Consider the following 25,176-nt stretch of genomic DNA (forward strand, 5'->3'; position numbering starts at 1 on the left):
CAGCTAACCCAAAATATTAGTCCTACATTTGATATCTAAGTTAATAAAACGAGTTACATTTGAAACTTAATATGTTAGTGGATTAAGTAAGTAAGTAAGTAGTAACATGTCTCGCATATGGCGTGGCACTTAACTTGAACAAACTTGAACTGCAAATGTCTAAAGTACTTCAAACAAGTGCACTAACATTCGGTTATTATGTTTCTTCTCTTATTTCGACATTTATTTGCGTTAACCAAACATTGAGAAGGCTTTTGTATTAATGTGGTGGTCTTGATAGAATATTTTTTTGCAAAGATTCTGATATACATACAGGTATAAGTAAGTATTGTTTGTTTATCTAACTTACAAGTACAACTTAAATTACAAGCATTGCTATTTCTAAGTAAAAGTTTAAATATTCAAGGCGTGTTAGCCCGGTGGTTTAAGACACCGTTTCTCATGCATGAGAGCACGGGTTCGAAACTTACCACGGTTTAGTACTAATGTGACATTTTCCGAGGTATATTTAAACTTTCTAAGATTATTTAGACACAATCGTGAGAAAATCTGGGCTTATTCAGTCTAATTATAAGTTTAAAATCACCCACCTGCCTTGAGCAAGCATGGGGATTAATGCTTAATGTGATTCAATTAGTTTAATTCTTAGTATTTACCAACAAATTAAGTATTTTGGAATTATACGCGTTTGTTTTTCTTTACTTCAGATACGATTCTAATGCTTCGTAAAAAAGGTACATCTTTTATTGCATCTGACAGACTTAAAACTTGTTCTAACCCATGTATCTAGAGAGAATTTTCCAAAACATAAAATCCCAACTAAAAACTAGCATAAACCCGACACTATCTACGACAACAAACTCCGTCTCTCCTTACAAACAAAAGAAGAAGAAGTCGACTATTTTTATAAGAAACTAATTCACCGTTCGCTCGACTATAAATCCCATCGTCGCGTCGAGCTGAGCTGCTGTTGACACAAACAAATGCATATCGCTGGGCGTCCCGACAAGAATGCGGTGCCTCTCATTTTCCTGAACAAACAGACGATGCGACTTGATATGAGAGTGTAATTAACGAAATAGTTTTCTGATGGGATTTTGTTTAGATGAGAGTTAAAGTAAAAGATACTCGTTATCGAGACTTCATATTATTATTTATGCTTTAGTTGATCGAAATCAATCCAACAGTAAGTCGGTAGGGTTGAACCTAAGGACCAATTTCTCATGACTCTAATTCAGTATCAAAATCAAAAAGAAATATTCACAAACAAACATTATAACATTAGGAAAGAAAAAATATAAAATAATAGAATAACTACCGTGAATAATGAACGCTAATAACCACGACCCGATGAAATCAACGCACAACAATTTCAAATTAATTTACCAAATAACTCGATCAAATATTTATACAAATAATCGCGTGCTTCCACACAATTCGAAAGTACAACTTCGATAATTATACATAGTTCAAATGTTATAGGAATATTAAAAATAAAACAAAGCACGAATTACGTGCAATAAAGCATTAAACGCGTGACTTGTACTAGCACTTTACAGCGGAATAATGCACGGTATTGTTCCTTAAATTTCAACTTTGCTTATGCAAATTACGTGGCTCCATTGAGGCTCAACAATGGAAACTTGCAGACTACATATTCTGTACGGATATCCGAGCGTGAACAATTTAAATAGGCTGAAAGGCGACGTTTCACTGCCGTCAGCTTTCCGCGCGAAATGGACCGTTTGACAGCTGTCATTTTAGTAGCGTAATGGCTTCATCCCCTGTTACGGTCATATACATGTTTTAGCAAATAATTTACAATGTACAATTTAATCCTTTTGTGATGGGAAGCTTTGATATGTTTTTGGTTAAATGCTTAATAAATTGAATCTATACGAAGAGGCTACCCTCTGCGTAAAGTAAATTATACATTAAAACAGTTATTGCAAACTTTTTTTAAGGGGGAAATTGTTCAATGGCTTCTCCCGCCTTAGGCGAGACGAGAGCGAGCGTCGGACTCTTACTCTAAAAACCACCCCGTTCCTACTCCCGCTTTTCGAACCAGAGCCCCCATAACCCGCTAGGTAGTCCGCATTGCACTAGTGCTTAATTTAGTAGATATTTAACACTAAACAGTTTTACTAACTTCACAAAAAACATTAAGACAAGTTTTACTAAAACTTTTACTTCCATAAAACTGCAGCGCTATCCTCTAGAAATGCATTAAACAAGAACATTGTAGAGCAAATAGCTTTTCATATTACACCTGCAAACATCACGGAGAAAGCGAAACGATTCTCTAAAACAGAATAAACGTAATTCCGGACTTCCTTTTTCTATTCATGAAGCAATTTAAAATATCTCAGCCATTACACAACTGTTTATGAATACCGCGAAATATTTAAACGGCTCACTCACGAATGTACACAAAAATTTCGTGTTTCGGTTAAAATGTTCCACTGAAATGCGAAATATTGTTAATGCTACGACGGCCGATGGTCGGCAAAAAGTTTGTGTGTTTCTTTTTTTTTATTATTGTGGCCAGTTTCTTGTATTGTTGTTTGGGGATATTGTAGTATTTGAACGTACGAGTATGTTTTTTTCTATATATTAAAATGCACTGGCTTTAATGATGCGTTTTTTATGAAATAGAGGGCAAACGAGCAGGGTTACCTGATGATAAACAATCACCACCGCTAGTGGGACGATCGTGGCTGAAATCTAAATCTACCTATTAGAGAATAGTTGTTTTAAACAAAATAAGTAACGGGCAATCAGTGATTGCCAGCTGAAATAATCAATTTTACTGGAACGCCGGTAATGCAATGCATGGGAATAGAAAATGTCATAGCAGAACATTTCCATATAAAAAAAAACACAAATATTTCTCGTCACAAAACAAAACAAAGTTTTACAAAATAAATTATTTACACAAAGCTATAACTCGCCGTGTGTGGAATTAGGAACTGTCAGGCGCAATGCATGCCACAGTGCAGATAATAGTCTAGTTTTTACTTTGGCCTTCCCAGTACAACAGTATGTAATTACGTTATTTACAAAGGAAAATGTATACTCTGTAACTATGTTATTTGTTGGATCAAAATACATTCTCTTTTGAAAATGGTTTTTGTTTGAGGCTGGTCTAAGTAATTAGCATTTATTTTGGTTGCAATGCCCTAGGCTGGCTTAGAATTACTTTGGATGAAATGCTAGTTATCTCTCGTTCCGTTGTCATAAATGATAAATGATATTTATTTTGCAAATAGGTTATAAAATAACACTTTTACACGTCAATCTCTTAAATAACTAGATGAGGCCGATGTCATATATAAAGTTTGCTTTATTTAGGACATAGAAGAGTTATTTCGTAAATGGGTGAGCAGAGGTGTTTGAATTACAATATCCTGGTAATAATACTACCGTTGGCAAAGACAAACGATGGTTAGTTTTGAATGGCGATTAAAGAATATCCTGGTCTGGTGATTGTCAGTTTTATCCAATTGGCCATACAGTTCGAGTTTATAACTCCGTAGTCCGTAGCTATATTTCTTGAGAGCTCTCAATTTTATTTTAACTAGCTACCTGTTCATAAAACTCTTGTGAAATCGGTTCAGCGATTTCATCAAAACAAACAAAGAGACAGACAGATAAAAAAAAATATTATTTAGTAATTTATCTTAAGGCTTGAAATTCTCATTTTCATTAAGGTTCCAATGCATTAGAAAGTTTAGAATAACTAGGTACACATATGCAGGTCAGAATTCTCATTATTCTGTTCTACACAGCAATGTGCTAGTGAAGGCTGCATTATGTTTTATTATTTATGAAGTCTACAGAGGAAATAACTACGTTTAATTAGTGGAAGTCACAAACTGTACAACTGTAGTTCTGTGTTATACAGTTGAAGTTAACTTAGTTCTGAGTTAAACAGTAATAAACTATGTATTTGGTACAGGTTTTCAAAATCATGTATATCAATGATCAAAATCCTCACAAATGCATTAGTGCCTGAGTATTATCTAGTTGCCGGGGCGGGTGCGGGTACGAGTTCAGGTGCGAGTGCGGGTGCGATTGCGGGTGTCGGTGCGGGTATGGGTGGGGATGCGTGTGCGGGTGCGGGTACGGGTGCGCGTGGGGTGCAAGTGCAAGTACGGGTGTAGGGAACCCAAATGCCAGAAGTTATTATTCCATGCGGACCAAGTCGCGGGAAAAAGCTAGTACATTATAATTCGAATATTTTTAAGGGAGTATTTACATTATCTCATCTGGAATAATACCTACTGGTGTATATAAACAAGACCAAAATAAATTAATTACCTATAAATTATATTTGAAGTTTTAGCCTCGAACCTAGGTTTTCCTGTTTTCAATTAATACGGTATTACTCTAATATTAGATACTAAAATGGTATAATTGCCCAGGCACCACACCAACCATGCAGTCATAATATTGATCAGGAAACACTGGCAGTTTCTTTATTTATAGTTACATAAACGATTAGATTTTACAAAACAAATACCTATAAGGAAAACTTAAAATATATTAATCAATTTAATTTTCAACCTTGTTGCGACGATGGCTCAGTAGGTGGAGTAAATAATAAAGGTGGACTGTATAATATGTTGTAATGTAAATAAGAACTGTTACAATAAGGAACGATACGAACGAAAAGTATATAAGATAATAAGATTGTAAGCGCGAGCGCGGGGTCGTTGTCGCGGCTCACAGCGGACTGTCGAAGCGCGGGGCGCGCGGGGTGGGCGGCCATTTGCCGCGCGCGTCTTCGCCGGTGGCGCCCTCCCGCACGCCGCACGTAGTTGAGTGTGTGCGTCAACATCTCCCCCCGTTGAAGAGTCTTCAACAGAGACAGGTAGAGGGCAGATGGTGTTAAAGGCTCGCCGAATGACACCCCTACGCGTGTGGATGTCGGCGACTCTGGCTACGCCATCTCTGCCAGGAAGCACCCGTGTGATGCGCCCTAAAAGCCAGAGTAAAGGCGGTAAGCTTTTATCTTTAATGACAACGAGTGTCCCTTCTTTCAGCTCTCCTGACGATCGGTGCCATTTCGTCTTCTCCTGCAGCCACAGAATGTATTCCTGAGAGAAACGATGCCAAAAATGTTGTTTCAAGTATTCAACTCGTCGAAACCGTTGCAGATTGGTGATGTTCGTACTCTCGATCTGTGGATGAGGCAACATAACAAGTGATCGTCCAATAAGGAAATGTGCTGGAGTTAAAGGTGTAAGGTCGGAAGGATCGTTGGAAAGCGGAGTTAAAGGCCTGGAGTTCAAGATAGCCTCCACTTGAATTAGACATGTTGCCATCTCTTCAAAAGTAAGGTTTGTTAAACCTAGAACTCTTCTGAGGTGGTGCTTCGTAGATTTAACTGCGGACTCCCATAATCCGCCGAAGTGAGGAGTGTACGCAGGGATAAAGGAGAAGTTAATGCCCGGATCAATGATGCTTAAGTTCAGGTCCTGTGATAGCAAGTTAGCCAACTCATTGAAAGCCCCGACAAACGTTGTACCGTTATCGGAAAAGATGTTACGTGGCTTCCCCCTTCGAGCAATAAAGCGGTTCATGGCAGCCAGGAAAGCCTCCTTCGTGAGGTCCGATACAAGTTCGAGGTGGACGGCTCTGGTAGCCAGACACACAAAAACACAAATGAAGGCTTTAATGAGTCTACACCCTCGTCCTTTACGATCAGCTATCATGACAGGTCCAGCATAATCGACACCGGAGTCTAAGAAAGGAAATTCCAGATGCAAGCGTTGCTCTGGAAGATTTCCCATCATAGGTTGGATAGTGCTTGCCTTGATCCTACAACATCTCACGCATTGATGTGTGACCTTCTTCGCCAAGTTCCTGCCCCCAATAGGGTAGAAGTGGTGACGAATCGTAGCAAGTAAGAGCTGTGGTCCTGGATGCAAGAGACGCAAGTGAAACGTATTGAATAACAACTTGCAAATAATATGAGAACTAGATAAGAGAATTGGATGCTTAACATCGTAATCGTAAAAGGAATTACTCAACCTGCCCCCCACACGAATTAAGTTAGATTTAGTGTCAAAGAATGGAGACAAGGAGAGAAGTTTATTTTTAGCAGGTAATTGTTTGCCTGCTGACAACAAATTATATTCTTCAGAAAACGAATCCTGTTGAGATAATCTACAAAGAAGATGTAAAGAATTGTTTAATTCTGAAGAAGAGAGTGAACCGCAGGCAGATTCCTGTTTCTTACACTTATTACAGAATCGTAACACGTATGCAATCATACGTTGTAATTTGTTAAGATTAGATGCATATTTAGGAAATAACGAACTTATAAGATTATCTGTTTTATTGACGACGTCAACATGATGACAAGAAACTGTTTCAGGAAGATTGACGTCATGATGATTTGAATTTGGAAATTGTGGCCAAGAAGATGTACCTTCAAGAAGATATGGAGGTCCTGACCACCACAACGAAGACGACAGTAGTTTGTCGGCCCTGAGTCCACGCGAAGCGAGGTCTGCGGGGTTTAAAAGAGAGGGAACATAGAGCCAAGACCTTCCCGCAGTAGTTTCCTGTATCTCAGAAACTCTATGGCGAACAAACGTCTTAAGCTGCGTTGGGGACGTAGACAACCAGCCCAACACTATAGTAGAGTCACACCAGAAGTATACCTCCTCAAATTCCAAAGTCAATGACTGACGGACCTTATTATAAAGACGTGAGCCCAATAATGCTGCACAGAGTTCGAGGCGGGGAATGGTTGTGGACTTGACTGGAGCGACTTTGCTTTTGGCCGTTAGAAGATGAACGTGAACCTTTCCGTTCTCCGATACACTTCGAACATACACACAAGCACCGTATGCTCTTTCAGAGGCGTCAGTGAAAACATGTAACTGCAACGAAGTACAATTAAATGACTCACAAAGAACCCACCGAGGTATGTTAAAATTATTCAGAAGAGGTAAAGTCTGTGTGAATTCACTCCAGGTATGCTGAATCTCTTCAGAAACGGGTTCATCCCAAGAGCAACCCGTAAGCCACAACTGCTGCATTAATATTTTAGCCTCTACTATGCAAGGAACAACCAAGCCAATAGGGTCAAATATTTGGGAAATTGTCGATAAGATTTGACGTTTCGTAGTGTTGTTACTGGGAGTGACATTGATGGCAAAGGAAAATGTGTCTGTTGAGCACCTCCAGTTTAGCCCTAGTGTCTTTGACAATTCATTTTCGCTAAGGATGACGAAATCAGAGGTAACCTGATCTCCACAAATAGCCTTCAGTACATCACATGAATTGGATTGCCATTTGCGTAGATTGTACCTACCAGTTTGAAGAACAGCAAGGACCTTTTGACATTTGTCTATCGTCTCTACCACAGATGAATTCCCTGACAAAAAATCGTCGACATAGAAGTCATGCTCTATTGTAGAGCGCGTTGATGGATCATCACACTCTCGAGCAAGCTGCATGAGACACCTGGTTGCTAAGAATGGTGCTGAAGCAGTGCCATACGTCACTGTGTTTAGCGTATACGTTTTTAGGGGATGAGTTGGTTCTGCTCTCCAAAGGATCTTTTGCAGAGGTTTATGAATGTCGTTCACAAGAGTAACTCTATACATTTTCTCTATGTCTGCGCTAACGACTATCATATGTTGACGAAACCTAAGCAATATGGACAATAAATCGTCTTGGAGAGGCGAACCCACCATTTGTATGTCGTTGAACGACTTACCTGTGGTAGTACGAGCCGAAGCGTCAAAGACAACCCTAAGTTTGGTTGTAGACTTTGACTCGTTCAATACTCCATGATGAGGTAAGTAATTAGAGTAAGAAGACGTAGTGTTAAGGTGACTATACTCAGACATATGGCCTAACTCTATATATTCAGTCATGAAGCTGACATAAAGTTGCTTTAAGTGAGTATCTTTGGCCAAACGACGTTCAAGTGAAAGAAAGCGACGCTTGGCCATTGAATACGAGTCACCTAACACGTCGGGTGATTCTTTAAGAGGAATTGTAACAACAAACCGTCCATCCGAATCACGATATGTGGTCTCTACGAAAATGTCTTCGCAGGATCGCTCCTCGCATGTCTGTTTGTGCTTTGGATCTACTGAATCTAGCTCCCAAAAGCGATTCAGGCCCACCCGTAAGTCATCTGTAAGAGTTACAAAGGAAGAAATGTTAGGGGATGAATGATTAGGTTGCTGTAAAACGCCTGTTACGAGCCAACCTAATTTCGACTCAACTAATGTGGGCATGTTTTTACCTAGTGTAATGCGATTCATGCCTATGATACCCCAAAATATTTCCGCTCCGACAAGGATGTCGATGGAAGACGGAGTATAAAAGTCAGGGTCGGCAAGAACTATGTTGCTAGGTAAACTGATGTTATCCGTATGAACATATGTATTAGGAATGGATGATGACACCTTAGATATGACGTAGCAATCTAGTCCTACTTCAAAATTACTATGGTCTGACTTTAATCGAATTGCACAGCCATGTGAACAAGCTGATGCCTGGTCATTTATGCCCCTCACATTAGATTTAACGGGATAAATATGGATACGTAGCTTGCGGCAGAAGTCTTCAGATATGAAGTTCGCCGTGCTTCCGTTGTCCAGCAACACCCTGGCATCGTGAAGATTGCCTGCAGCGTCTGACACCTTCACGACCGCTGTGGACAGTAATACAACCTTTGATGTATTAAGGTGATTGGCAGAAAGAACAATGTTTTGTGTACGAGGAGATTCTTTGTCTGTGTGAAGCAAAGTATTGTGTTTTTCAGGACAGTATTTACAATGACCTAATTTGCAATTTTGTGCATGATGCCCTGGTCGAAGACAGTTTAAACAAACGTTAGAAGCGTGAGCTTTCTTAATCCTATCCTGAACAGGCAGAATTCTAAATTTGTCACATTGAAAAATGAAGTGTTTCTCCTTACACATGGGACAAAATACGACGATGCTTTCGATCTATGATTACTCTCACCTGCACCTTCAGCTCTAGATTTTAAAGGTCTAGACTCTTCAAGTGTCTCCAATAAGTCAGCTCTGTTACTAATGAAATTTATGAAGATGTCTAAAGTTGGAGGATCATTTAACGAATTCCTGTGCTCTTCCCACTCACGATTCGTCACTTGATCAAGCCTACTGGTCATGATATAAATAATAAGAGTGTCCCAATGCTGAACTGGCTGATCAAGAGTGGACAAGGCTCTTAAATTTTTATTGATCGTATCAACTAAATGACGCAATGCCTTACTGGACTCCTTGTTGATGCTATTTATATTAAAAAGTGCTTGAACATGATTATTTACAAGCAGTCTTTTGTTGTCGTATCTCGAGCAGAGCAACTTCCAAGCAGCGTCATAATTATCTGACCTGAAGTCTAAATTGTCTATAATAAGAGAGGCACTACCCTTCAACGAAGCACGAAGATAGTGCAGTTTATTAATTTTATCAATACCTTCATTCTTGTGTATGATGGAAATAAAGGTGTCCCTAAATTCTAACCAGTCATGATAGCTGCCGGAGAATTTCGGTAAATCAATTTTGGGTAATCGCACAGATGAGTGATTGTGTGTATGAGAAGAACCAGATACCACCTCGGACGCGGAGTCTCCCGTAAGATGCTTGCGAGCGCTGCCGACTAGCTGGCGTGCAGAAGCAACCAACGCGTAGTACAGGTTCTCGAATGTCTCGCGTTCCGCATATTGCTCGCTGGGTTCGTCCACTGCTTCTTCCAGGTGAATCTGTAACGTGTCATATTTTTCATATAAGCTCTCGAATGCATTCAGTCGCTGCTCAATTTCAATGAGCTGAGTCTCACTTAACTTTTCGCAAGACTTGACTACGTTTAAATAAGTGGAAAATAGCGTAAGCTTAGCTTTAATCGAAGCTCGCTTCTTAATAAGGCTTTTGATATCAGTCATGCTTGATTTAAATTAGTTTAATAAGCTGTAAGCTAAACACGGGTGAAGGCAAAACAAAAGAAATATAAAAGCCTGTTGAATTTTTTAAGCCACGACATGCAAAGTTGCGATTTGCTATAAAAATTTTACAAGGCGTATACAATTGCAAAACGCCTAGCAAAAAATTAAAGGCAATTTGTTACGAAAAGTATGATTGAGCTAAAGGCAAGGGCATGCTTTGCTATGAAAATTTTTCAAGGCGCCTAAGCGACATGCAGTGTGTAACAGTCTAAATTCAATGGAGGCCGAAGAAAATGATTTGAATGACTTGCAAAATACTAATGCGATGAAACTAATGAAATGGATGGATGTAACTAAGAAAATATGATAACTACGATGATGATGATTATGGAAAATGTATGGAATAATTGGAACGATCTCACGGTTATGTTGCCGCAAACCACAAATGTTGATTGTGTCGAGGAGATTCTTCACGTTTCTCGATGCACGACGACAATCCGAAGACGTGTATTTGCAACCGCTGAGTTGATGTCGTCCCAAATTCTTCGTTCGTTGGTTTGAAGACGGCTAAGATGGCGTAAGTGACGCCGTGCCAATAATCACGATGCACCAAATGCGAACGAAGATGTTGAAGTATACACGATGAACACGATGAAAATTCGATGCCGACACGATGTATGAAGACCGCAGAAAATATGTTCACTGCTGGATGACTTGCATATTCGTTGGTCAAATTTGAATTTTTCTTGTTCTCAAGTCGCGTCCGCGTCGGTTCAAACGTTGATGGGAGAAGGACCATATGTTGCGACGATAGCTCAGTAGGTGGAGTAAATAATAACGGTGGACTGTATATTATGGTATAATGTAAATATGGACTGTTACAATAAGGAACTATACGAACGAAAGAATATAATAAGAATTGTAAGCGCGAGCGCGGGGTCGTTGACGCGGCTCACAGCGGACTGTCGAAGCGCGGGAAGCGCGGGGCGGGCGGCCATTTGCCGCGCGCGTCGTCGCCGGTGGCGCCCTCCCGCACGCCGCACGTAGTTGAGTGTGTGCGTCAACAACCTTGTTCCTGAATTATTTTTCTTAATGTATATTATTATGCGACACATTGAAATATAGTACGTTTTCCTGTTTTCAAAACAAAGTCTTATCGTTACGTACTCAAAAATAAATTATGATGCACTACCAAAATGTTGTTATGTAGTAACAGAATCAATAAAGGCTAATTAATTCGGTTTTAATTATAACAAGGAAACAAAAACATTGATATGTTATAAAGTTTATTTATGGTACAAAATTAACAAATTCAATGTCTTCAACGGCGTTCAATCCAGCTTCACTCCTGGTTGTGAAAGAAAACAATAACAAATTAATACATTCAAATACATGTTTATGTAAATTGCCAAAAAATATGAATTAAAAAAATTTGCTCTACACAGATTTTCTCCTGTGTCATGAATGCTTTTACAAACATCACATGCACATGAATTTTGATTGACCTCTGAGTTTGTTTCAGCATTTGTTCTCAGAGTAGTCCGATAGGAAATGCCGGCCTCATCTAGTTGTTTAAGAGATTGACGTGTAAAAAAGTTATATTGTAACCTATTTGCAAAAATAAATATCATTTATCACATCAATATGTGGATCACACAAAGAGTTGCTCTGAGGGGGAATCGAACTCGCTACACGTTGCACGGCATCCATTTATCCAGCCATGTGTATAATATGAACTGGTATGTTTATAAAAGCACCCACGACATATGAAAAAATCCTACGGCGGGGCAACGTTTTTTTTTTTAAAAAAGCTTTATTTTTTCCTAAATGAGTTTAGTTACGAACCACATTGTTCTTTAGGCACACATTTGCCTTCAGAGTTCCTCAAGTTGCCATTATCACACAAACAGGCAGGGCTATAGCAGCTTGGATGTAGAGATGGACAAGCCGGTAGATTTACCAAGTGGTCACACTTTTGAAAACACATTGCCTGGCTACACTTGATGTAATATTCACCGTCGGGACAATCTGAAACGAACAATGTACCTACCTATTTAAAAGACGATGATAGAATTCTAGAAATTATTTTTCTTTCATTTTAACGAAGATAAAAAGAGAATGAACACTTGTTAAATAATTGTATTTATATTTTTCACTTAAATCGAATAAACCGAATCCTATTATAAATACATGTATCACAAAATCTATAAAGAAATAATAATAAACGTACGTAACGTATTTTAAGATAATAAAAGATCTGGATCTTTTTAAATAACAGTCTGAACCACCTTCCCCGCTTGAGAAAAGTATGTTTTTTTAGTAGCACAACAGTTACAGGCTAATGACGATGACGATGAAATTAATAAAAACTCACCAAAAGGTTTCTCATCAGCTGGAGCAGATGACACAACAGTCAGAACTGCTACCAATAAACAAACAGATAACATAGAAGAAGCCATTTTGAATACAACGTTAGACGAAGATAGCAATCGTACTAATGATAAAGCAAAGGCCTCAGTTTCTTTATTTATATCTACAAGACGTTTGACGGGTTTATTTGTTGTCTAATAACATCTACGTGTGTTGTAAACATTACTACTTAGTTTTTATCGCTTATTTTTTAAGATACTCGTTGCTAAGTTACGTTGGCGGGGACTCACCGTCTTTAAAGGTAGGATGGAATAATTTGATATGCGTGGGCTATTTTTTTTTTTTAGTATTTAGTACCGCAAGTTTTTATTATTATAGTTAATGTTGGAGTGGATAGTAGAATGCTAGGGTAGTAAAAATAAATACTGTGTTAGTAAAGGAACCATAGTCAAGGTTTTAAAAGTTAGATTTTTTGATTATATAATCTCTAAGAATTATATATAAAACTATATATGTATCTCTAAGAATTAAAAAAATCTGGGATTATTTTGTGCTCCAATATTTCAAATTCTAACATTGCTTGTGACTTCTTAATTAAATGGGTCTTTTCATTAATCAACTATGAACCACGCACAGGCCAACTAGACAGAAGTACGTCAAGAGCAGTTATGTCCCATTGACGTAAATGAGCCATCGATTTCTTTATAAAAAAAATCTACTGACGCCGTTAGTTTTTGTTTTAAAGCATTTCATTAACTAGTTCACGAGTTTGTTGTTATAAATATTATTGTAGCTAATCATAGCTTCGTCTATCATTATCGTCGTCGACATTATTGTCTAGAGTTGCTCCCAGAATAGCTCCCTACATAGTATCTCTTTGTTTGTTTGTTGCTGTTTTTCCATCTTTTCCAGGAAATTTTACTTACACATGATAAGACTGGACAGACCACCAGACCCGAAACAACAATTTTTGGATTACACAAAGAGTTGCCCCGAGTGGGAATCGAACCCACTAAAACGTTGCGCGCTACCGCGCCAACCATGCAGCCATATTTCCAATTATGCAAGTTCCTATTGTACAAGGTCATAAAATAAGTTTGCTCTTGATAACATGAGGAATAAGAGAACAATAAAATTAATATTTATAGTGTGCAATTTATTTTATTAAACTCCATAAACATTACATTTATATCTTTAAAAATAATTGGTTACATAGCTTTAAATTCTCTAATATATTCCGGTACCTGAAACAAAAATGAAACACAAATTAATGATAAATAAAAGCGGGTTTCGTGGGCGGACAGAAGGTAATGGTGACACAAAAAAAAATCTAAATAAAATAAATCTTCGACCCAAAAAAAAAATATATTGTCAAAATTCAGTTTTCAAAAATCAAAGTCAAAGCATTTATTTCAATTAATCCTTAATTAAGAACCTTTGAAAAGTCTAATTGAACTGCCCGTCAGTCTGTCTGTCAGTGAAGTTATGTGCTTGCTCTAAAGTGTAGCTTCGAATGGAGAAGAAAGATACACCATCCTACTCTTTTAAAAAAATTTTTTTTTACAATCTCTCTGATACATAATTTGATCATTTATCTATGGTGTATATATTTGAGAACAATGTTACGATAAAACAGTGTGAAAAGTCTCTATAACAATTACTTACATCATGACCACATTCATCTATATGAACACAGATTCCATTGGCATTTCTTAAGAATCCTCGGTCACAGACACAGGCTGGGTCAAAGCATCCTGGAGCAATGGATGGGCAAGGTGGTGCGTTCCTTAGGTGATCGCAAGTCTTGATACACACCTCCAATTGGCATTTGATATAATGCTCATTCGCAGGACAATCTGAAAAAATAATATGTATTTTCTTAACACGTTTACTGCCACGTAGGTCACCGGTCACCTACGTTAGTGGAGGATTTGCCTTCAACAATTTTCTTATTGCAGTTAAAGGCTTAAGCTCAAATGACTTTGGTACATTGATAAAAAATCCTTCTTCATCTTGTGATACTTCTTCATAACATACTATTCAGGCAAGAAATACCGATCTCATTTAGTTTAATTTTACTGTTGTCGAGTAATTCTATTTGTAAAACATCGTTTCATTTCATCGAAATAAGAATATTAACTTTGGTATTGGGAAACAAGTAGATTTAAAATAATATCGTCTATAGTAGTACAAAAAATCGGGATCCAATTATTCAAAGCTCTAAGACATATTGTGAAGTGAACTATACTTATAGGTAAAATACTAATGGAAATAGAAAAACAAATGACGGCCAAGTCTTGTTATTATTTAAGAGATTGACATTATAACCTATTTGCAAATATAAATATTTATTTATTTATTTAAAAAGCTTTATGCACAAGTAGATACATGGGCGGACATAATGCCGTCAAATATCATTTATCAAATAACAAAATTTATAAAAAAGAGATCTAACACTTACCGAAAGGAGTTTGATCTTCAGTTGCAGCAACAGAAACAATAGTTAAGGCTGCGATGAACAAAAATACAGACAAAATGTAGGACGCCATAATGCGAGCGACGTTATACAAGGATATGCACAGCTATAATGATTGATGACGGTGTTAACTTCATTACTTACATTTGTATGCCTATTAATAGAATAAATTCAAACTTTACCTTGTACTATAACTGCAATAAATTATATATATAACTAAACGTAACACAGTTGTATTTCAGTATAGAGTATTTTATTTGTTAACGAAAACAGGAGTGCTCCAAGGGTTGATTCTGGGACCATGTCTCTTTTTAATTTTCTTTAATCTATTTTTACGTGCATAATTTTCTTATGTCTTGTATTTATGTTATAACACAGATCTGTCTGTGTACTCTAGGTACTGGCTGATGTTGGTCGATAAAAATCTACTATAAATAATAGTTATTGTAATATATCCCGTCTATCAGTTCAGCTCGTCAGCTTGGCTCGCAAAATGGCTTCTAACATATTACCTCTTTGTTTGTTCGTTGCAGTTCTAAGTATGGTTTTTACTGTTCCACCTGATGAGAAAAAATTTGATACCTACGCCAGTATTTTTTGATAGATATTTTCATTTTATAGGTATTATTAGGATATAGGATCAAGTGTGGGAGACGAATGGCCCGGCTTGATTGGAGTGATACCACGGTCACACGGAAAACCATCGTGAAACAACGCTTGCATTGTATTTTGTTGTGAGTAATCGGAGTTGAGTGAGCTTACCGGGGGCCCAATTATTTTATTATTAAATTGTTTTGTAAAATATATCGTTTAATTTACAATTAATTTGAATTACCAAAACTTTTAAATGTCAAATGGGCACCTGGTAGAATAATTACCCTTAGATTCGTTAAAATATTTTTAGAGCAGAGTTGGTTAAGTTATATTAACTCCTTTTAAAATTTATTTGTAGTTGACATTGAACTAACTCCACGATTGGTTTAATGCTATTGACTCTTGTAAAACTATGCAATTGCTCGACAAATGCGATCACAAGATCGACAATCTAATCAGCATCTAACTTCACTCATGTTATGGATTAAAAAATAGGGTATAAGAAAAACCAATTTTATTTATTAAAATTATTTATTTATTTCTTTATTTATGCTTTATTTAATGTATACATTTAAGTAGCCTCGGTTACATATATTTTAAGTACAATAGGCGATCTTATCACACAATGGTGATTTCTTCCAGATAACCGTTGAATGGAACAATAAAAAAATATTTATTAATCAATATCTACATAGTTACATCACTTAATAATCTTTCATAAAATCTGGTACCTGAAACAAAAACAAAACAAATGAATAAATATAGAATTCTATGGTAGCAAATGGTAATGATGATAACCACGGAAAAGAAAATAAATTACGAAATTAATAAGTTATGTATTTCTAAGTCACAGTAACTCAATATCACTGTATTCTTCAATGTACCTATATGAAGTTAATGAAGTGTGAGAGAGCCGTGCTTCGGCATTCGAATGGGCCGGCTTGACCGGAGTGATACCACGGTCTCACAAGAAACACGCGTAAAACAATGCTTGCGATGTGTTGTGTGAGTGAAGTTACCGGAGGTCGAATTACCCCAATTTTTCTAATCCCTGAATCCCCATTAACCCTTAAATTCCTAACCCCCAAAAAGCCGGCAACACACTTGTAGCGCCTCTGGTGTTTCGAGTGTCCATGGGCGGCGGCGATTGCTTACCATCAGGTGATACGTCTGCTCGTTTACGGGCTTACCTATACCATAAAAAACTAAACTATCAAAAGTTAACTTACCTCAACACCACGACTTAAATCTAATCTAATTAAAAAAAAAATTAGAATTCATTAAAAGAGAAACTATATTACAACCTATCCTCTATGCTATAATAACCAATAAACTAAATAATGGGCACACAGACTCCGTTAGGGTTTCTTAGGAAGCCATGATCACAGACACATTGAGGTTGATAGCATCCCGCAGCAATAGCTGGGCAAGGTGGCATATTCTTTAAGTGGTCGCAAGTCTTAATACACACTGCCAATTGACATTTGACGTAACGCTCATTTTTAGGACAATCTGAAAAATAAAACGTTGTTTTCTAAGCCTATACGACACTGATACATTCATAATTATCAAAATCTAACTCCATGTCCATTTAATTTTGTACGAGAAAAAAGTGTAATCATTTAATAAAAACTTTGCCTTATACTAAGATTTTCTCCTGCATCGTGGGTGCGTTTACAAACATACAAGTACACATGAGATCTAGACCCGCAAGAACAATTTATGGATCACACAAAGAGTTGTTCCGTGTGGGAATCGAACCTGCTTAACGTTGCGCGGCAGCCGTCACCCAGCCACCGCGCCAACCGTGCAGTCAAATTATTAGCATCGAATCTACACTTAACTTCTGGATAATAAATAATTATTTAAAATTGGAAGAAGTGTAATAAGTTAAATAGGCAAAATATTATTTTTAAATGTACATAAAATGTTAGTAATTACAAAAACTCACCGAAAGGTGTTTGATCTTCAGTTGCAGCAACAGAAACAATAGTTAAGGCTGCGACGAACAAAAATACAGACAAAATATTGGACGCCATAATGCGAGCGACGTTATACAAGGATATGCACAGCTATAATGATTGATGATGGCCTTAACTTCGATATTTATATTTTCAGGCCTATCAATCGAATAAATTCAAACTTTACCTTGTACCGTAACTGTTGTAATTAATACCAAAATTTGATTAGATATGACATAGTTATAATAATAATAGTTAAAACAAAGAATACTTTGTTTGTTTAGGAGTTCTCCAGGGGTTGATCATGGGGCCACTCCTGTTTTTAAATTATCTACAATCTATTTACATGTGCGATTTACTTAGATGATATCATTAATTTGATTTTACGCCATAACACAATTTGTCCGGGTACAAACAGAACTAGTGATGTACAGAAGAAGAAGAAATTGGAAAGTTACTTTGCTTAAGCCTAGGAATAATACTATTGCTTAACCGATTTCTAGGGTGAGTGTGGTTATCGAGTCACACTTACACCAATTGTACTACTAGAGCAATGAGACAATAAAAAATAAAATTATGCAGAATACTTGTATAGACAAGGTAAGATCTGTTTTGAACTCGTATAACGACTTGATGATATAAATAATGAGTCAGACGTCTTTGGCCATCATTACCGTCTTAGGTATCTTCGTCTAACGTTGCTCTCATCATGGCTTCCTATATATTACCTGTTTGTTTATTTATCGCTGCTTTAACTATTATTTCTGCAGCACCTGCTGATCAAACACCGTTTGGTGAGTTTCATAATTATTTAAACCAGTTTGTTTAGGTTTTAAAATAATTTTCGTTTCATAGTTTTGTTTTTTTTTATTTAATGGTTGCAACTCAATTTGCACTGTAGTACGTAAATTGGATAGTCTAAAATGTTTTCATACTATCCATAATTTATTTTTTTATTGTTACAGTGTTGTAAGTACTCATGTTGTCTCAGCATGAATGAAAATTTTAGAATCTATAGAACTTCTGCGGATTTGCATTTAATTTCCGATCAGTTGAGAATTTGAATACCTAATTGTTGTTAATGTGTCTTTATCTAAATGGATGGATGGTCTCACGCAACACTATAATAATATGTAGTTATGTATTAATTTCAAAATAATATAATGAAATATTTTTTTCAGATTGTCCCGAAAATGAATATTACATCAAATGCGACTTGGAGGTGTGTTTCAAGACGTGTGATCATCTGAAGAATTTCCCAGCTTGTCCATCTATTGCTGCAGGATGCTTTAAACCTGCTTGCCTTTGTAAAATCCATCCAATCCACAATTGAACTATCAACCTCATACATTAGGATTTGCCACAATGTCCACGCTTGGTTTGGAGTAATTTTTTTATGATATAAGCCGGTAAAATACTATTTTGACGCCTGATGGCAAGCAATCGCCGCCGCCCATGGACACCTAAAACACCAGAAGCGTTACAAGTGCATTGCCGCCCGTTTGTGAGTTAAGAATTTAAGGGTTGTTGGGGAATCGGGTATTGGGAAGATTGAATTGGGCCTCCTGAAGTTTTTTTCAGAGAGCGCTGCTTATCGGTCTAGCGGTCACTATTATATGCAGTTCTTTAGCCGGATTTTCAAAAAATAAATTATTACCAATTAATTTCAAATCTTGTGATATTGTATTTTATAGGACAGCTTTTCAACCTATTCTTCTACATCCTAGTTATGATAAACTGTTTTTCTTTATTCAGGTTTCAATAACTATTTTATTAATTTTTGTTTCAGAAGCTGACTGTTTGTTGACTGGCATCTGAGTAATATAATCTAAGTGATATGTATTTTTTGTTAAATAAATATAATTATGAACGTATATAATTTTATTTCATACAAAAAACTAATTTTAACTAGAATTTTGTTAACTTTCTTCAATAATCTATCAAAATACATCCACATCTATTAACATATACCTACCTATAACTTCTCCCGCCTTGAAGAAAAATGATGTTTTTATTTATTTTACAAAAAAATAAGTACCAAACCAAATCAGTCAGCCATCGTCAACGTTGAATCAGCCATCAGTAAACTTCTGAAACGGAAATTAACCAAAAATAAATAAAATTGCAAAAGGTAATCGTTTCTCTTGATATGGACTCTTCTCATTACACATGATGACTTCAGGCAACCGTTTAAAAATCTGTTCTCAGTTCAAGCACTGTATTTAAAAAAATAAATTAACTCAAGTTAAAATGTATTCCTCATGTCGGTACTTTTCCTCCATGTAACTTTATCATGAGACATACATACGAATGTATGAACGTATTTAAGAAACACATTTTTGTTAATCGTTTTTAAAATGTATAACAGTTAAAATGTGAATGTGGTAATAATATCCTTATGCACTGTGACACAAAAAAAAATCGACCCTGCTCAATGATATTATAAGTAAGAAGATGCAGATAGGTTATAAGCGCTCAAAAAGTGGCACATTAAAAAGTGAAGAAAAAGCAATGGTATTGGATGAATTTGAAAACTTTAAAATGAAAAATACCCAATATTATAACAATTTAAGGTAAACGGTTAAAGTCCTCATAACAATTAACTATAAATAGCAAACCTAACAGGTAAAAAATAACTATATCAAAGTCCAGATTGGCCACCAATTCGAGGAATAACTGTCATGGTGTTATTTACGAGTAGTTAATTATATCAAGTGCGTTTCGTCGATATTTTAACAATATTAGGAGCCCACAACATACTATATTTATAAGCAAAGATAAAATCAAAAAACCAATATACATTTGGCTGTACTTTACTTCAAAAATAATTTTCAGGTTAGATGACTATGACGCCATCCAATATTCATAAATCTATCCACTTAGTAATAGACTTACCTCTAGACCAGGGGTAGCCAACAGGTCGATCGCGATCGACCGGTCGATCCCAAGAGCATTTTTGACCGATCGCGGACCAGAAATTAAGAAAACACTTCAAAATTTTTGGTACTAAAGTATGTGTACACATAAATATTTTGTATAAAAGGTCGATCGCGAAGAACTTTTAGAAAAAAAGTCGATCGCGAGTACATATAAGTTGGCCACCCCTGCTCTAGACTTACCTCAGACTTACTACATCACCTTGTGTTTTGATGTGTCACGACAATTTTACGGATCACGTGCCACAAAAAAGTGAGTATCAGGATTTATCAATTTTATCATAATAATTTATACCTTCTTACCTGCAGCTTAAGGGTGGTTATTCTAGTTCACTAGTTTTATCACATGCCTACAAATCTCTTCGATACCAACAATAGGTTGTATATTTGTAGCCTGATTTCAGCTTGTTTCCCTCCTAGTGGAGTTTCTATTACCGACAAACCAAGTTTTAGATATAATTGATAATCCTTTAAATATTTTATAATAACACAATGATTAAGTGACCATTTAACTGATAGTGAGACACAAAATGGGAGAATCAATCTTAAAAGAAACATAAGTGTGGGAGAGCTATGCTTCGGTACGAATGGGCCAGCTCAACCGGAGTGATACCACGGCCTCACAGAAAACCAACGTGAAACAATGCTTGCGTTGTGTGCTTGGATTCCTCCGGCAACGCATTTTAAACGCCTCCGATGTTTTAAGTGTCCATAGGCGGCGGTGAATGCTTACCATCAGGTGAATCGTATGCTCGTTTACGGCTTATTCCATAAAAAAATACTAGTATATAATACATCTCCACAGAACTCTCAAAGCTATCTCTAAAACAAAAGTTCCATCAAAATATTCATCACAAAATCCATTCTTATATCATTTTGATAAAAAACAAATAACATTTTTTCGGCTTTCGCTCCGCCTAACAAAACAATTGTATGATAATGATAATATTTTGCACATCAACACCTCTGCATATTGAATGAACACAGGCTATGTTTGCACCAACTTTTTACACCTACATACGTATAAACAACGGTCCATTAGTGAAATGATATTCCTCTTAATGTGTCCATGAGGCGACAAATTGTAGCATATGGGACGTGGATGTATCAAAGTACTGGAAAAGACATAAAGTGTAGTCGTAAATCTAAGAGTATGGCATTAAACCTATAATTTTTGTGGATACTTTTTCCTTTGGTATTTTTGTTAGTAGATATTCTTTGTTTCACTAAACGGATATTTTTAAGAGGTGTTAGCAGTTTGCTTTACGTTAAATGAAAATGCGTTCGGTGCTCTGATTGGTTGATTCATTTGAACCGGCCAATCAGAGTGCCGAACGCGGTCTCGTTCGATTGCTTTCAACGTAAAGTAAACTCGCACTAAGGTTACACATATTCTCCGGAGCTGCGGACAACGTAAAAGGTTACCGGGCTCCGGCTCCGAAACCGTGGACATCAGCTAGTCTCCAATGAATCAAGCCATCACGTTACTTATACAGGATTCTAATAAATCAAAACCTGCCTCGTTACTTGTACATTTTTTTATTTCGTTCAGACCTTTTTACCTTCTTTTAGAAATCATTGTGCTTTAATAAAACCAAAATCTTGTCTAAAAAGATTACGTTACCCCAAATCCTGAGAATGTCCAGAAGAAAAATAGATGTCATAATAATATTACAGAGGAAAATAAATGATCCTGTGCAGCCAGGATTATTACTGATCCCAGTTTGATATAACAATATCCAGCGGAAATTATGAAGTAATCGGTCGGCAAACTCGGCAAGCATTTTGTCTGGCCAAGATTGGAGAGCGGGGAAAATAAGAAAGTCAATATTATTTATTACCCTTATGCCTTGTTTTCCTAAGGTAGCCAATAAATTAAAGGTACAAATGTGTTCTTAATTTTTGTTACTGGTTAGTGTTAATAGATACATTTACGAGAATGTTCTTTTTACTATCTTTATAATATTTTAGCAATTTTTGAAAAGGATACATTTTGTCTGAACGTGAAAAATACTTATTAAATAACACTTTTAAAATGTTTTAAAATTATTTATTTAAACCTTGTAAAGAAAATTTCATCGTTATAAACATCAACGTCTTACCATAAATATCTACTAAAATACATATTTTTTAAATTGATTAAATGCGTTACGTTCCTAACTTAACGTATCGAACCACTAAAATGATATTATTTTTTATTTAAGAAGGGAAAATCCTCCCTTTCGCGCTGTTCAGGCGAGATGGAGTGTCAGACTTTTACTGACTAAAAACCACCCCGTTGCTACTCCTGTTTTAAGCCAGAGCCCCGGTTCTCGAACTCCTTATGTTGTTCGCCAGCTCCTTAAACTTTCATAATTATTCTAGCCTCTTCTAGAACTATACAACATTGCATCATAACACTAATGGATTTTCCCGAAGAAATTGCAAAGTGATAACAAAGTCTTCGACATCACTAGATCATCTTTAGGCAAGATTGTAGCTTGCTCTTTACTGTGCATTCTCATGATATTTTCACGTCTATCTTTGAACTTAGATTTTCAACGAAACTTCATTGAGATTGTATTGAATGCTTGGTACTTAGAAATGTTCCCACTAAAATGAAAGTTTTATTTAGCTTGCTTTGTTTGTTTGGGTCTTTAGTCATTGGAATTTCTTCCCCTTCCTGACGACAAACCCATCAGATTTTTGGAATACACTCTTTATTCTTGACTACCATACACATTAAAACCGTGTAACATAAAAAATACTTTTGTATTAGTTGTTTTAAATACTAAGCTTTTTGTCTCACACATCAAAACTGTGGAATGAGCTGCAGTCAGCGGTATTTCCAAACCAATACGACCTTCAAGAAAAGAGCGTATTCCTTTTTAAAAGGCCAGCAACGCACCTATAACTCTTTTGGTATTGCGGGTGTTCATGGGTGGTGCTAATCGCTTACCATCAAGTGATTCGTCTGCTCGTTTTGCCCCTTATTCCATATAAAAAGCTGCTCGATCTTTATCACATATGTCACTATCATGACCTCGCGTAATTTGCGTTTACCAGCAAAACGCATAAAACTCATTTACACAATCAAATACATTGTACGTACGTACATAAGAAAATAACATTACCCACTTTGTACATATTTATCCATAAACATAATACAATACATTATTTGCCTACAAACAATAAACATATATAATACACAGGCATAAATGATTTAATAACACATACAAACTCACGTTTATTTATACCACATTGAGTTGCTAAGCAGAACCTGTTGGTACCAGTAGAACAAGTCACGTTATTCTGATTGTAAACAACTTTGTGTGTTAATATTATTATAATGCTTCATTGATCTAATGATAGTAGAAGCAACTTTGTTTAGTACCTAATGATTGAATTCAGGGTCAAACAAAGCAAAATAAGTTTTCTTTTTAAAACACACACGTCACACACTTTTGCTAGGATGAAACTTATTTTTTGCCGATAAGTTTATGTATGTGTGATGGTAATGGCAATAACGAATAAAAAAATAAGGGTTATTTTCCAGCAGATATGTGCAATTGTAGCTATGCTTTATTTTTTTATTTTTTGAGGGGGGAAAATCATCCAATGACTTTTCTCGCCTTGGGCGAGGCGAGAGGGAGTGTCAGACTCTTACTGACTAAAAACCACCCCGTTCCTTCTCCTGCTTTTCGAGCCGGAGCCCCGGTAAACCCGCTAGGTAGTCCGCAGCTCCGGATCAGGCATCAGCCCTGTTGGGCCCCATCTGTGGTGGTCTGATGGCTCTTTGAGGCGCGCGCGGAACGCGACGCGCCGCACGCACGGGTCTGGTTCTGTTCGGGCGGTGAGCTACCCTTGCTCGCCGTCCGCAGGATGCACTTACGGTGGTCGGAGATCGTCTCGCGATCCCCGACGCCCGGAGTGTCTCTCGCGACGGCTGGGGCGTGAGGAGGTTTGTTCTCTCACGCGCCCCGCCTCCTCCTTTGCTAGCATGACTGCTTCGCAGAAGGAGGAGACGGCATCCCAATCCCTCTCGCTCCGCACCATGGCCTGAACCAGTGCCGGGCGCGAGAGGTCGCCGTCGCCGACCACATCCCTGAGGACTTGGCGGTGCTCAGCCCACGCGGGGCACACCGCCACCGTATGTTCTACTGTGTCCTCCGGGCGGTCCTCACAGTGATGACACCCGGGCGTTTCCTCCCGCCCAATAAGGAACAGGAACCTACCGAAACTCCCATGTCCGGTAAGCACCTGCGTTAGGCGGTAGGTGAGGACGCCGTGGCGCCTCTCAAGCCACTCCTCAAAGAGGGGACTTACCGCTGCGATGACAGCGAGCCCAAATTGTAGCTATGCTACGAAGATGTATATAGCTAAGCTGTGAAACTATGTGACCGTGATACGCTTTATAGCTGTGCATCCATTGCACGCATCTTTCCATATAAAAACATAGCTTAGCTGAGCATAGTACATGTCTGGTGGAAAAGCATCCTAACTAACGTACTAAATACGTTACAAATCTTGAACTTGACCTAACATCTTAAGCACCGTAACGTTCGAAATTAGCATGGGGAATTCCAATACTTTGTTCTATATTTAATATCAAGATACAAACAAAACATTTCAATGGGTGTTTCCCCGAGCGCAAGTTTTTTTTTTCATCGACGTCAATTTCGCATCATGATACAGCCTACACACGTCAGCGAAACTCCCATTCACAAAGATTTTAATGATCTTGTTCGAAAACCAACGTCTATGTTCTCGTATAAGGAAAACAAAAGGTGTAATTAGGTTATTTCTATATTTTTTTATGTTTATATTTTCTTAGAAGTACTTACCGGTCTAGATGATCATGATGACTCTAATTATATTGTAAAACCACTAGATTGTATCTGAGTATATAACGTCATAAAT

General features: G+C 37.1%; 3 protein-coding genes across 4 annotated transcripts; all 3 read right to left on the reverse strand.

Annotated features, from left to right (window-relative positions):
- Nucleotides 1–4,591: 4,591 nt before the first annotated feature.
- Nucleotides 4,592–10,709, reverse strand: LOC126912801 (uncharacterized). The gene is given in 2 exon segments (XM_050706762.1): nucleotides 4,592–8,968; nucleotides 8,971–10,709. Coding segments are annotated over 2 exon segments (5,292 nt in total). The 5' UTR covers nucleotides 9,941–10,709; the 3' UTR covers nucleotides 4,592–4,646.
- Nucleotides 10,710–11,209: 500 nt separating this feature from the next.
- Nucleotides 11,210–12,482, reverse strand: LOC118269891 (venom serine protease inhibitor-like). Its single transcript, XM_035585257.2, has 3 exons — nucleotides 12,315–12,482; nucleotides 11,786–11,968; nucleotides 11,210–11,288 (listed from the first exon to the last, which is right to left on the reverse strand). Exons 1-3 carry the CDS (start codon nucleotides 12,397–12,399, stop codon nucleotides 11,272–11,274), a joined length of 285 nt encoding a protein of 94 aa, XP_035441150.2. The 5' UTR covers nucleotides 12,400–12,482; the 3' UTR covers nucleotides 11,210–11,271.
- Nucleotides 12,483–13,451: 969 nt separating this feature from the next.
- LOC118269736 (venom serine protease inhibitor-like) lies at nucleotides 13,452–17,489 on the reverse strand. 2 transcript variants are annotated; one of them, XM_050706792.1, is made up of 3 exons: nucleotides 17,332–17,489; nucleotides 13,976–14,166; nucleotides 13,452–13,554 (listed from the first exon to the last, which is right to left on the reverse strand). In XM_050706792.1, the coding sequence occupies exons 1-3, from the start codon at nucleotides 17,417–17,419 to the stop codon at nucleotides 13,519–13,521; spliced, it is 315 nt and encodes a 104-aa protein (XP_050562749.1). In that variant the 5' UTR covers nucleotides 17,420–17,489; the 3' UTR covers nucleotides 13,452–13,518. The 2 variants fall into 2 exon arrangements, with proteins under 2 accessions (XP_050562749.1, XP_050562748.1); XM_050706791.1 differs by lacking the exon at nucleotides 17,332–17,489 and adding an exon at nucleotides 14,772–14,930.
- Between the last annotated feature and the right edge of the window lie 7,687 nt (nucleotides 17,490–25,176).

Source organism: Spodoptera frugiperda, chromosome 30 (genome assembly GCF_023101765.2).
Source record: "Spodoptera frugiperda isolate SF20-4 chromosome 30, AGI-APGP_CSIRO_Sfru_2.0, whole genome shotgun sequence".
Lineage (NCBI taxonomy): Eukaryota > Metazoa > Arthropoda > Insecta > Lepidoptera > Noctuidae > Spodoptera > Spodoptera frugiperda.

Coding starts and splice junctions, on each gene's coding strand:
- LOC118269891 (XM_035585257.2), bottom strand. CDS start 12,399: ATGGCTTCTTCTATGTTATCTGTTTGTTTATTGGTAGCAGTTCTGACT. Junction 11,969..12,314: donor AGCTGATGAGAAACCTTTTG/GTGAGTTTTTAT, acceptor TGTTCGTTTCAG/ATTGTCCCGACGGTGAATAT.
- LOC118269736 (XM_050706792.1), bottom strand. CDS start 17,419: ATGGCGTCCAATATTTTGTCTGTATTTTTGTTCGTCGCAGCCTTAACT. Junction 14,167..17,331: donor TGAAGATCAAACACCTTTCG/GTGAGTTTTTGT, acceptor TTATTTTTTCAG/ATTGTCCTGCGAATGAGCAT. Junction 13,555..13,975: donor TAGATGAATGTGGTCATGAT/GTAAGTAATTGT, acceptor TTTTTGTTTCAG/GTACCGGAATATATTAGAGA.